At 53.1% G+C, this 13217-nt stretch overlaps 1 protein-coding gene across 5 annotated transcripts in view; it reads right to left on the reverse strand.

The window, feature by feature from the left end:
• The window catches only part of LOC126052404 (receptor-type tyrosine-protein phosphatase V-like), a 41416-nt gene that overhangs the window by 11822 nt on the left and 16377 nt on the right, over window positions 1-13217 (reverse strand). For all 5 annotated transcript variants that reach the window (XM_049832995.1, XM_049832999.1, XM_049833000.1 and 2 more), the window contains 17 exons: window positions 12933-13202; window positions 12093-12362; window positions 11360-11632; window positions 10837-11109; window positions 10099-10368; window positions 9432-9704; window positions 8349-8621; window positions 7543-7815; window positions 6414-6683; window positions 5654-5932; window positions 5293-5427; window positions 4977-5187; window positions 2178-2245; window positions 1882-2008; window positions 1498-1545; window positions 1126-1219; window positions 140-230 (listed from right to left, as the gene is read on the reverse strand). In XM_049832995.1, the coding sequence (XP_049688952.1) occupies window positions 140-230; window positions 1126-1219; window positions 1498-1545; window positions 1882-2008; window positions 2178-2245; window positions 4977-5187; window positions 5293-5427; window positions 5654-5932; window positions 6414-6683; window positions 7543-7815; window positions 8349-8621; window positions 9432-9704; window positions 10099-10368; window positions 10837-11109; window positions 11360-11632; window positions 12093-12362; window positions 12933-13202 (3498 nt within the window). The remainder of the gene's footprint in view (window positions 1-139; window positions 231-1125; window positions 1220-1497; window positions 1546-1881; window positions 2009-2177; window positions 2246-4976; window positions 5188-5292; window positions 5428-5653; window positions 5933-6413; window positions 6684-7542; window positions 7816-8348; window positions 8622-9431; window positions 9705-10098; window positions 10369-10836; window positions 11110-11359; window positions 11633-12092; window positions 12363-12932; window positions 13203-13217) is intronic.

A 13217-nucleotide genomic window follows, 5' to 3' on the forward strand; every position in this document is an offset into this window, starting at 1 on the left:
TTCAAGACTCCTTCTTCTCCCAGGAGAGCAGCCAGGCACTGTGAACCCTGCAGCGATGCAAGGTGAGCCTGTCCCTGTGCACTGCAGTGTGAATTCCCACCCTGGACGCTGGAAGGAGGAGGGAGGAGACAGTACTTACAGGGCAGCACATGGGGATATCTGTTCTTGGAGACATTTGCCAGTAGCTCACCCTCCACCTTTGGCTGCTCCTTCCCAACTTCCTTCAGCTCCTGTAGGACAGGGGAGAAGATAAGCACTCTGGAGAGCTCCTGGCCAACCCAGCTCCCTGCTCATGGCCAACAGCTCTGTCTGGTGGTCCAAGAGGGTCACCCATGCACGGGGAACTGCTCTACTCCTCCCTCAGCATGGCCTGTGAACTCTGAGCCGTAGGTGTCTTTTTGCAGTGCCTTTTCCAACAGCACTGTTTGTATTTAAAAGAAAACAAGCCCAAGAACAAGTATTGGGGAACAAAACCTTCTCAGAAATCAGAAATCTACCAAGAAGCTCAGAGCATTTTGTGCTGAGAAAACAGAAATATCTTGCACTGCTTCTGCCTCTGTCCTCACTCAGAGGGCCAGAGAAGGGTGATCCGAGGAGGGTTTGAAATCGCTTATAGGACTTTCAAAGGTGCTGGCAGCAGAACAATTCAGAGCCTGCAGATGTTGGCAGTGAGAGCCAGTGAAGGTAGCCTGAGGTGAATTTCACAGCCTGGCCTTATAGCTCTGAGAGTATTCCTTGACCTTCCTTTGGGCTGCAGGCTCTTTTCTAACACTGTCAAGGTGGATCTCATTGCAACACCACTCAGTATCTTCGCCTCCAGTCCAGGCCTGGGGCCCTTAGCTTTGTCCACCAGCAGCTATGGACAGTGCTAGTTCACCTCACAGCACAGACAACATGTGTTTCTACCAGAACTTGAACAAAACAGGTTTTGAGCAAAGGAATTGCCTGATCACTTAGTCCATCCAATGTTTGGCCTCCAAGATTGCTTAGTAGGGTAGTTGGATTCCTAGAGACATGGGTTACTGTCCCTGGAGATGAGGAGTCTATACCGGCTACCCAACAGCTGGGGCATGAGCTACATAGAGGGGAAATTAAGTCTCATCTCTAGCAGGAGTCTCATCTCACCTCAAACTCCTGGAAAAAAGCATGGTTACCACTTGCTGTCTTCATCTCATAGTACTGCTTGAAGTTCTGTATGGGAATTGGCCGACATACGTTCCTGCATGAAATAGAAGTCCAGAGGAAAACTTGCCTTAGTTACTGGGAGGTCTATCAGGCTAGTCAGGAGGAGGACAGAGGAGGTGTGGACAATGCATTAACTTGGAATGGAGCTGGGCAATAAATACAGAACATGGGAAAGCCTAAGATTTAAAAAATAACTGAAGGAGAGGAGACAGAGTTGGATTTTCCCTGAGTCAAAGCATGAGAAAGGAAGTAGGTGAAGGACTCTGGGACCTACAGTGGGGACATGCAGAGAGGGAAGAATCCAGCACTCACCTCAAGCTGTAGGTCACCATTTCCTGGGGCAGGCTGCTCTTCTTGGTTCTAGAATCAAAGCATGGGAGATGTTACTCTTCACTGCAGTGCAGGGACAGATGCTGTGAGCATATTGTGTACTGCTGGCTCATGGAGCACTTGTGAGCAGACAGCTCACATCAGGCACACTGTCTTGCACATGTGTAGGGTTCTGTGAATTAATTGCTCATGAGCAGCTCCCCTCTGCCTTTTGCTTCTGTGCTTGCCAGGCACAACTCCACTAGTGGGTGTCCTAGTTTGCCTAAATCTCTTTTTATACCCTCTCACTGCTCTTTCTCCTGGCTTGGCACTGAAGGTTCGGCTTCTCAGCCTGCACCCCCTGGGTAAAAGATAGCTCATCCTCACCTCTTTGCTCTAAGTTGTTTCCAGTAGACCAAAGCAAAAATAGCTGCAAGTGTCAAGAGAAATCCCACAATGATTCCAGTGATTATTGGCATTGATAGTGGAGTTGTGTCTGCACCGGATCCAGCAGCTTGAATAAAAAAGAGATAGAACGGACAGAAAAGTCAGTAAATTGCTGCATTTACTGTATTTATTATATTTGCTACAGCTTATGATCTCCCTCTGGCTTGCCATTGTCAGGCTGTTAATTATCTCTAACCTACGCAGCCAGGTAGGGAAGATGGCATTCTCTATCTTACCTGAGAACATGGTGAATGTCACTGCAGGGGCTACTGGGTCATATTTGGTGAAGGCAGCAATGCTGAACCTAGGGCAAAGCAGAGTCCTGCCGTCAGGGGCAGTCTGAACTGAGCACAGCAACCATGCAGCCAGCAGCAGGAAGACCCAAGGGAACAGGACAGCTGCCTCTGTTTTGAAATGCTGTGTTGGAAGAAGTTGGTTTTCTGGTAGGGGTTTAGGGAACGTGTGAAAATGGTCTTTCCTCCCTTTTCTGCCTCTTGCACAAGTTTGTTGCACTTGGGAGAACATGAGAAAATGTTCAGAAAGCACAAATGGGAAACAGCTGTCCTCTGAAGAGTTACTTGCAGAGACAAGTTAAGTTTCTGCTCTTATAGGACACAAATAGGGAAAGAGCAGTAAGTAGGGAAAATCAAGTTGGGTTGAGTCACTCTCTTAGTTCATGTCAATCCATTAATTGGGTTGACTTGAAAGACCTGAGCCCAGGTAACTTTTGAAACAGTAGCACCTGAGCTGGAAGGGCTGAGCCACGACCCAGACCCCTCCTTAGGCACACAGAAGTGGCTGGTGCATCCTCCTCCCTGTGGAGATCTGCCCTACATCCTCCTCCTAGCAGTGTGCACACCAAGCCTCACAGCTCCCTGCAGAGCTGACTTCCTTCTAAGCAGGTAACTTGGAAAGGTAGGTATTCTTCTGCCCTAAATACAAGCTAAGGCTTTCAAACGTAGCTTTGGATTTTAGCAGCCAAAGTTTGTGGAGCCTTGTGTGAGTCCCCTCTGGCAGCACCCTGGACCTGGCTGCCAGAGCAAAAACCTGTTTGTAAACTGAGCCTGCAGATGCCATGGCATGAGAGATAAGGGCTTGTGGATAAATAACTCACTGAAAGATAGGAAACAAGGACTGGCTTTCAGAGTGGACATGGGCTGTCAGCAGTATCTGCATTTCACCACACTACTAATGATTAACTAGGAAAGCAGCACAGTGCACTGAGGATACAGGTTGTTTAGGGCAACCAAAATTAAACCAAGCTGTGAAGAGGTGCAAAAGGATTTTCTAGTCCTGAGTAACTGGACAGTTAAGTACATGTTATTGAACCATGGTAGGTAGACTAATGACAGCCTGATGGCTCTGGATTAGCTGCTACCCTGCGGGAGGTCAATGTTGGAATGAAAATGGCAGCTGGGAAGCAGGGTGGGCACATATACACCCTCAGACTGGGCAGACAGTATTTGGGGGGTGGAGGGGTATCCTGGTGTGTTTCTGCTGTTGTTAAACTCCACTCAAGACTGTTGGCAGACCTTGGGCTGAGCCAATGCTAATGCAGACCCAGCTTGTGCCCAGCCTGACCTGGCTGGAGCAGAAGGCCAGATCTGAGGCTGCTAGGGTTAAGCAGTAAGGCTTGCCCTGCCATGCCTGAGAGCGAGTCAGGCAGGAGACGTTAGCAATAAAGAATATATGGGCTTGATGGGCAGTCTCAAACCTTCTGAATCAATTGGAGGCTCTCCTGTGCCAGATCATAATGCAGTTCTTCTGACAGGCATGATAATACAGTACCTAGGGAAAGCCCAAAGAGCTGTTTCCTCTGATGATCGTACTCTGGGTGGGATTTCCAAGGGAATGGCTTTCTAGCAATTCCCTTTTTTTCCCCAAGACAAGCAGCCATTTCCCACTCCCCTGATGCAGCCCAGCATTAACACCAATCTCTCTTCTCTGCCAGTGCTGCCCCAAAGTGTGGCTTAAGAGCCCCTGTTTGGCAACATGTAAATCTAAAACAACTTTACAAGAATCTTCTACAAGTTCTTCATGTAAGCATGGAGTCTGCACATAGCAAAAATAGAGTGAGCGAAGCAGTAAAGAAGAAAGGAAGGAGAGCCAGCAGGTCCAAACCCAACATCAAGGACCTTGACTTCACTCACCACAAGACTTAAGGGCAGACATAATTCTCACTTTACTCCTAGGGAAAAATGAAGTTCTCTCATGCACGCACTCTCACGGTCTTTCTCTTTTCCCAACACTCTCAGCAACTTCTATCACTAGTCAGCCACCCTTGCTGTAAGTTCCTTTAAACTGAAATGGGACAACCTTCCAGATTCTGGGGGATCCCTTTGTCAGAGAAATGCCTGGGGATACAGTCCCTGTTTGATGAAATTGTGAGCTGCTAAATTAACAGAGGACTGACTAAAGATATGATTCTTTGTTTGCAGTAGAAAACCTGTTTTACCATCAACTATTTTAAAGGTAACCTATAACAAAATATATATGCTTGTACATTCATGTTCCTGGATTCTACCTACTGTCAAATAAGACTCTAAATCTATGAATATAGTGATCTGTGTGTGTGTCTCATGGGGAACTTGGACCTCAGCCTGTGCATTTGCTACCCTCAACCTTTAAGCCCCCATTTGTGTAGGCACCACTTGAACTAGTTTCCAAATCAGTTTAATTTTTGCACTCTCTAAGTCTGCATGTGGCTCTGAGTCACATGCAAAAGTCCTACAATTAACAGCATCCATTTTAGTTCTTACCCTGGAGGCGGACAACTACCCAGCTCCCAAGGCAACACATACAGCCCTTGTCAGTCTCAGCTTTCACCTCTGCTCTCCCTGCCCACCTACACTGTCTAATATTCTCTGGTATGCCAGCTCTTGCACCCCTCAAACGCTGCTTGGTGGAGCAACCCATTGGGTCCACTGCTGGGGGTGAGGCGACATCCAGGTAGCTGCTGGCACCTTGCAGGGACATGTGCAGTCCCTTTTTTCCTCCAGCGCCTTCCTCTCAGGAGGATTGTGGACATCTCTCACCTGTACTGTTTGTTGGCTTTCAGCTTCCCATTGCATGTTGCTCTGGACTGGCCGCACTCCTCTGTTCCCACTGACACTCGCCAGGTTTCAGGGGAGCTCCTGGGGCTCGGATGGAAGGGATTGGGGATTAGCACAGCCAGGTAGGAGTCCTCTGTCCCATAATAGTGGTCATACCATGTGCTGGACATGATTTCCTGGGTGGGCCTCAGCACTGAAGGGGAATGTACAAGGTGACAGTGGTAGTCCCAAAGTGACATCCAGGGTGCCTGCTGCCCTCCAGGCAGCCACTGCAGATTGGATATGCAGGGGCACTTACATGAATCATTAGTGGTAGCAATGACACCGTAATACTCGATCTGGCCGTTCTCCTCACTGAACAGGTCAGATGAAATGATAACTGTGGAGCTGGCCTCCACCTGGAAGATGTCTGCTCGCAGGGGTGGAGGCAGGGCTGGAAGAGGAACCAGCAAGCACAGCCTGTTAGTGTGTCCCTGCTCCCACAGACCCACTATATATTGCTCAGCCTGTGACTGGTCCCAGCATCACGGCCCATTGCAGTTCAGTGCAGGACCACATGGGGCTCACAGGCAGCTGAAAGAGTCCCCAGGTGTAATTAGCAACACTGGGTGTCTTCTCCTGGGGTCTGTGGCAAGGTTGTGGGAAAGAAAGGGACTCACCCTCCACTGTTGTGTTGCAGAGCAGAGTCACAGCCTGGCTCCTCATTGTGTTCATGCCCACTGTGCTCACAAAGATTCGGTAGGATGAGTTTGGCCCCAGCCCCTCCAGACTGGCCTCGCTTGTAGGGATGCTCACAACATACTTGGAGGTGGAAGGTCCATCAGAGAGTCTCTCTGCCACCACCTCATAAGCCTCCACATCTCCAGGAGAGCTGGTCCAGTTCAAGTAAAGGCTTCTTGACTCTGGTAGGCATTGCACATCCTCCACGGGGTTTGGCTCTGCAAAGGCGATATGGTAGGCTCTGAACTTACTGGATCAGAGAAATCCCAGCCTCAGCCCATGCGTCAGCCCAGAGCCACTGTAGTCCTCTACTGCCTGCCCCTAGGTCAATGAGAGAGGAGCAGAGCTGGGCATCTGTGATCTGGGAGCCTTCTGTGCGAAGGGCCACAGGACAAGGCTAATGGGTCAGGGCCTGAGCAGATGTCTTACAGGAGAAGCAGACCAATGGAGATCTCTGCAGAGTCCACTTTGCTTCACAGGTAACCAGGCCACAAGGTAATGGGAAATCTCTGTGATGGGGCTAGCTTAGAAAGCTGATGCCTACCAGAGGGTCACCTTGTTAGCTTTCCTTATCTCCCACCATGAAGACTTCCCATGCTTCTGTTGACACCCAAGGGCTGATCCAGTCTTGAGGCCACCCAGGTGTTTCTCCCCCTTCCAGCCTGCACTCCCCCCATCCCTACGGCAGTGTGTACCCACCCATTGGCACTGCCAAGGGTTTGGTGCTGCTCCAGTAGGGCCCAGCCACACAGCTCAAGGAGACAGAGTAGTTCCTCCCTGGGATCAACCCCTGCAGGAGGTGCTGGACTTGCCCTCTGTCGAGGGCCTGCCGCCAGGGCAGCGTGCTGTTCCTGGGATCCCGCAGCCACAGCTGGCATTCGTCCTGCTCTCCAGAGACGCTGCCCCAGGAGATGAGCATCGTGTTGTTCCCTTCAGCCACCGCAGAGAGATTTTTGGGAACTGAGGGGGCTACAATGAAAACCACACCAGGGGAGAGTTACTGGCATGCATGTACTCTCTTCCATACAAGAAACAAGCTTCATATGTTCAGTGATAACATTTCTGCAGCTGCTCACTGCCACTACCAGAAATGACCTTTAAATGGCAATTGGAGGACATGCAGAGTGAGGAGCATGAGGAGATGGGTTCTTCCATCTGCTAATTAGCAAGTTTCATTAGAGACCTGCCTGAAGGGCTCTGCACATGACTCCCAGCACCCTGCCAGGGGCTGGATGAGTGTGGGAGCAGAGACCTCTGGATTCCCCAAGTAAAGTGCAGGGACTGTGGGGACAAGCACATGAAAAGGCTTATTGTGCTTATCTGCAATTTCCACATTCCTTTTCAAAAAAAAAAAAAAAAAAAAAAAGCCCAGCCTCCCCTTATCCCCCATGCCAGGAATTTTCTGAGTGCCTGGGAGAAAGGCAGCAGGGATGGTGGGGTGTCCCCCCCTGGCTCTAAGACCTTGTGGTCTCCCAGGTGTCCTCTACCAGAGCAGCACTACTGCCATGGGATCCCTTACTCTTGTGCAGTCACCCATGCCTGGAGGAGCCAGCCTGTGTGAACAGCAGGGCCATGAGCTGGAGGTCTGCCTTCTGAAACAGCAACCATGGCTGCCAGACTGTCCAATGGACAGCAGTTTTGCCCTGTTCTCCCCTCCACAGGGGGGGTTGCACAGCCCGTATTCTCATTGCTATGATGGTACCTACAGCTTCCAGGCAGCAGTTCTAGCCATGTCCCTGTCCCTTATCACTGGAGGTGCTGAAACTACCCATCTGGGTGAGGCTGAGCCTCATGCATGTTGCAAGGACCTCTAGCTCTTGCCACTTACTTGTCCAGTCGCTGATGTTCCCCGCAGAGGCTGCGTAGGGCCCTGCCATGGACACCACTTCCAGCAGGTATTTGTGTCCTGGAGCCAGGCCAGAAAAGGTGAATTTGCTGGTGCCTTTCCCAACAGATACATTGGCTGCCACAATACCTGATCCCCAGTGATACAGGAGGAGCCTGTAACTGTCTTGTCCTTGGGGTTCAGCTCGCCAGGATGTGCTCAGCCTGTTGGGATACCCCTGGTTTGTCATGTACACATTACGGGGTGCCAGGGGGTCTGGAGAGACAGGATGGGAGACATGTCAGTGAAGGGTCTGAGGACATTGCCTGAGTATCTTGGCAGTGTCATCAGAAGGGATGCACCATACAGGACAGAGCACTTTGTCTTGGCTGGATGGCTGCATCCACCAGCCTGGAGGCAGGTAAAAGCGGCTTCTGCAAGCTTCAAGTGGTGCCTGTCTGAGCAGACAGCCCTGTCCCAGCTGGAGCAAGACACCGAGATGGGTGAGGAGGGACCACCCAGCCAGCTAGAGGTGGGGTGGGGCGGGAGTGAATGCCCCTGTCCCCTGCTTCCTCCTCCATGCTTCTCCTCAGAAGCACAGCCCCCAGAGCTTCAGCTGAACTAATCCAGGCTAGTGGAGCTGATGGTGAGGATGGGCAGAGCTCTGCTCAGTGCCATGGCACTGACAAGTCCTTTGGTTCAGGCAGGGCTCAGGGTCTGCCACGAAGGTCCTTGGGGCCATGTCCTTTGCCATGAGCTTTCGTGACTGCCCAGCAAGGCATGCATCACCTTCAAAACAGGGTACTCACATGTCCAGTTGCTGACATTCCCTGCAGGTGTCCGGTAGGGCCCAGCCGTGGACACCACCTCTAGCACATACTTGCTTCCTGGGGCCAGTCCCATAAAGGTGAAGTTGTGGGTGTCTCTCCCAAGCGAGGTCATAGCTGCCACAGTGCCCAGCTGTGCGTGGTACAGGGTCAGTGCATAGCCGTCTCGGCCCCCGGCCGCTGCTCCCCAGGATGCGCTCAGCCTGTCGGGGTGCCCCATGCTCAGCAATCGCACGGCAGCTGGGGGCAGTGGGCCTGGGGAGTTACCAGACCTAATGTTAGGGACTGGAGACCATGCAGAAGGAAACAGACACTTGATGGGACATTGTACAGCAGGACAGATGCTCCCTAAGGGCTGGGACTCATAGACCCCCTCTGGCATACTCCTCCTGCTCACTTTTCTCTTTTCTGTCCCCATCCCACCTCATCTTTAATACTGCTCACCCTTTGTGGTCCCTCACATGACAACCCTTCTTCATCTAGGTCACCCTCATCCCATATCCCAGCTGGAGTGCCTTTGCCACTGCTGCATGAACACATGTCCTCCAGCACCCAGCTGGCCTGCAGCTGCTTGGGCAGAGCTGGCACAGCATCAATACTGTGTCCAGCCCTAAAACCCTTCTGGGTGGGGAGAAGTGCTGGACTAGTCTATCTCCAGAGCAAAGACCTCTTCTCCCGGGAGGACTATGGATTAGCCTTTTGTACTATACTGATTCATTTCATGAAGTTTTATGGTAATGTGTTTTCTAACTGCTGGAGACTCAGTGAGGGCGTGAGTGCTTCTGTACACAAGCTGAAGGGGCAGGGGGATGTTCCCACATGGGCACAGCTGGGAAACCCTGCATATCATCAACATGTACTTGTGCAAGTCTACAATTGAACATCCATGTGCATGAGGGTGACAGTGTGCCCCTGCACTAACTGCTGCGTGTTGCACCTGTGAACATGTGTGTGCACATCTCCAAAGGCACCAGATCCCCTGTAAATCTCCCAGCCCTCCTCAGGACTGCCCAGTGGGGCAACATCTCCCACCCCTCTGCAGGGGACACTCCTCCAGGCACTCACATGTCCAGCCACTGATGTTGGGTGCCGCTGCCTGGTATGGTCCAGCTGTGGCACTGGCCTCCAGGGAGTACTCATATCCTGGGGTCAGGCCCATGAAAGTAAAGTTGTGGGTGTCTCTCCTGAGTGAGGCTGTAGCTGCTATGGTGCCCAGCTGTGCATGGTACAGCGTCAGTGTGTAGCCATCCCGCCGCCCAGCTGTGGCTCCCCAGGATGTGCTCAGCCTGTCAGGATGCCCCATGCTCAGCCAGTGCACAGCAGCTGGGGGCAGCGGGCCTGGGGAGGAAACACAAGTCACTGCCAGGAACCACACCTGGGCTGAAGGAAAGGAGATGCTCCATATCTGTATCAAGCCTGTGCTGCAGGAGGTGGGTCAGCCCTGCAAGGTCCTGAGGGCTGGCTTTGCCCTTGATTCTTTGGCAGCTGCCTCCTCCCTGGTGCTGCCTGAGCCTGTGGATGCCTGTGGATGGCTACCGGGGACATGGGTGTCCAGGCCACAGGGCCATGCACAGACTCCCCATGTTGCATCCAGCAGGGCATGAGCACTGGGTGCTTGCACGGGTGGGAGAGGAAGACAGGATCTGGCTGCACCTGTATAGCCTCTGATTTGAACCCAGAAGGGGGAGATCTGGTGGAGGACACAGGGCTGCAAGGAGAGCATCATACTCACGTGTGCAGTGGGTGACGTTGGGGGTGCTGGTGTGGAAGGGCCCAGCTGTGGCCCTCACTGCCACACTGTAGTGGCTGCCAGGGCTCAGGTTCCTGAAGATGTGACTCCTGGCATCCCCACCCAGTACCATGTGTCCAACATGACTGCTGGAGGCTGTGTCATAGACATCCACTACGTAGCCTTCTGCTCCTTGCCCCATTGCTGCCCAGGAGGCCTGCAGCGTGGATGCAGAGGGGCTGCCCAGGGTGAGGTTGGCAGGGGCAAAGGGATCTGGAAAGCAACAGGGAGACAGTCAGCCCCTGTGTGCCACTGCTTGCTGCTCAATGCTATGAGGTGGCTGCTCTGCCCAGTGGTCCCTCGTGCACTGGCAGTGCTGGACTCCAGCCCCCAGCTCCCGCTGGGAGGTGGGCAGGCTGGCCACCAGAGATCCTCCCAGAGAGAAGCATGGGGACAAATGGGCAGACAGTGCACGTGGCTCTGAGCACAATATCACAAGGGCTTGCAGCTGGACATGGCAGGGATGATACCCAGAGCCTTTGAGGTGGGTAGGGGGGATTGGATCTGTGTCAGGGAAGGAATGAGGACAGTGAACAGAAAGGTGGTACAACTATGTAGAAGCTAGGAGCACAGTGGGGATGGTTTGGGAAAGGGAAGGTAGTGGTGGGTGCTCTGCAAGGCTCAGATGGAGACTCTGGGGCACAGTGCAGTGCTATGTCCAACCCAACCCATCAGACTCACATGTCCATTGGGTGACATTGGTGGAAGAGGCTTCAAATGAACCTTTCACAGCAGTGACCTGCACAGCAAACCTGCTGCCTGCCTCCAAGTGAGTCCAGGTGATGTTCTGGGCATCTGGACTCAAGGTCTGGACCCGATCCCTGCCCTGGTTGCTGAGGCTATACAAAATAACACGGTAGTGGTCCCTTCTGCCAGGGGGCTTGTTCCAGCACATGTAAAGCTCTGAGGAGCTGCCTGGGTTAGTAAGGATCAGGTTTGTCGGTGCAGCAGGAACTGTGAGGAAAGAGACACACGAGTCAGAGAGAAAAAGATCCAGTTCTGAACATGCAGCCATGTCTGTTAGGCACTCTGTGCCCTTGTGATACAAGACCGCAAGAGGCCAGAGATGACTGCAGGCTAGCATCACTGGAAACCAGGCCAGGGTGCCCTCCTCTCCCTGGGTGCCAACATTGATCCCCATCCCATTCTGGATCTCCTTGCAGTGCTCCCACCCAAATCACCCGTGGGTGGTATGGATGCTCACCTGTGCAGCCAGTGATGTTCTTGGGGAGGGAGTGATAGGGTCCGGCTACTGCCCAGATCCCAACAAGGTAGCAAGTTCCTGGTTCCAGCTGTGCCAGGGTGACATTGGTGCTGTCCTTCGCTGCTTCCAGGTTCCTTTTTGGTGCAGAAGAGCCCTCCTCGTTCACACTGAGCAGATACCTATCCCTCTGCCCAGGAGGAGTCTCCCAGTGCACAGTCAGAGCCCAGGCAGTTCTGACAGGGCTTGCCGACAGGGAAAGAGGAGGTAGCGGGACTGCAGGAGAGAAACAGCGTTACAGGGGACAAACCTGGGATGCTCAGGACTGACTCTAGTTTGGGAATGAAGCTGGGAGCTGTAGGACTGTGAGCATCTATTATGCTGTCTAAAGACTGCTGAGAGCAGCGGGTTGCTCCCAGATCAAAGTTGCTCTCTGTGTCCCAGGTCATAACGGTGCATCATCACCATGACCTGAGACACCCTTGTCCCAAAGTGCTGGGGCAGGCTCACAGCATGCCCCATAGAGCTGCTGGGCTCAGGATGAGTGAGGGTCCCCAAAAGAAAGCCAGCATCTTGAGTAGGAGACAGGCACCAGTGGGGTTGCAGGGACATGGTATCAGAGCTCTCTTGCAGAACAGCCCTAGGACCCCTCCGTCTTGGTCTCCAGCCCCTCGCCAGGTCAAAGCCAGGCTGGGTACCAGGGATGGGGATGGGTGCAGAGAGGCTGCATTCCTACCAGTGTAGCCAATGGCAGTCTGAGAGGAGGTGCGATGAGGCCCAGCCTGAGAAATTATCTCCACACGGTATCGGGACCCTGGCACCAGGCCCTCCAGGTCAAGCTGGGTGACTCCACGGGGGACGGACACATTCCTGATGATGGATAGGGACTCAGCCACTGAGAGCTGTACCAAGTGGTCTCTGCCACCGCCTGACTCCACCCAGCTCACATGTAGCTCCTGGGGTCTCTGGCCAGGCTGTACACTCACATTAGCCAGAGACAGTGGATCTAGGGGAAAACACAGCATGGAGATTCATGAGATGGTGGAGGAAAGCAAATGCAGAAGCCAGGACACAGCCTGCACCTCTGCACAGGGCTAAAGAAGTGGTGTCAGCTGACTGCTAGCTCTCCTGTCGTCCTGGGGGACATGCAAGTTGCCTGTGTGTGTCCCCAGGACACTGCTAGCAGGCAGGTGCTGTACTGAGAAGAGAGCACTCAGCTCCCCAGTGGGCTGCTCTGCTCCATGGACAGGAAGCAGCAAGCCCATATGGGCTCTGTGCTTCCTCTTGCGCATCCCTCTCCCACCAGTCCCAGGCTGGCCTTGAGATCACGAGTGGTCTAGGTGGAAGGTTCAGATTGACTGTGGAAAGCCTGAGCTGGGGAAAAGGGTCTTCTGGGGCCCAGAAGCCACCACACAGCACCTAAACCATGACACGTGCTCCAATTCCCAGAGGCAAGAAGCGTGCAGGTCTCACCAGAGCCCTCCCTCTGCCCAGATATGTCCGCTTCACTGCCAGTCTTGCAGGCAGTGCCAGGATGCCCCAACCCTGCAGGAGACTGGGGACACTTCTCACTCACATGTCCACTCGGTGGCAAAGTGTGATGAGGATCTGTATGGGCCAGCAAGGACGGTCACCTTCAGGAAGTACTGAATGCCAGGGGACAGCCCCAGGAACGTAAAATTGTGGGTGTTTGGCCCCACTGAGATGTTCCTCTGCACTGGATGGCTCTTGCTGTAGAGCTGGAGGTGGAACTGGTCCACATCGCCAACAGCCTTGTCCCAGAAGGCAGAGAGTCCCAGCGGGCGTCGGGTGTTGGTCAGGGTCACGCCAGCTGGAGCCAGAGGGTCTGAGAGAGAAGAGA

This window comes from Accipiter gentilis, chromosome 29, assembly GCF_929443795.1.
Source record: "Accipiter gentilis chromosome 29, bAccGen1.1, whole genome shotgun sequence".
In the NCBI taxonomy this organism is placed as follows: domain Eukaryota; kingdom Metazoa; phylum Chordata; class Aves; order Accipitriformes; family Accipitridae; genus Astur; species Astur gentilis.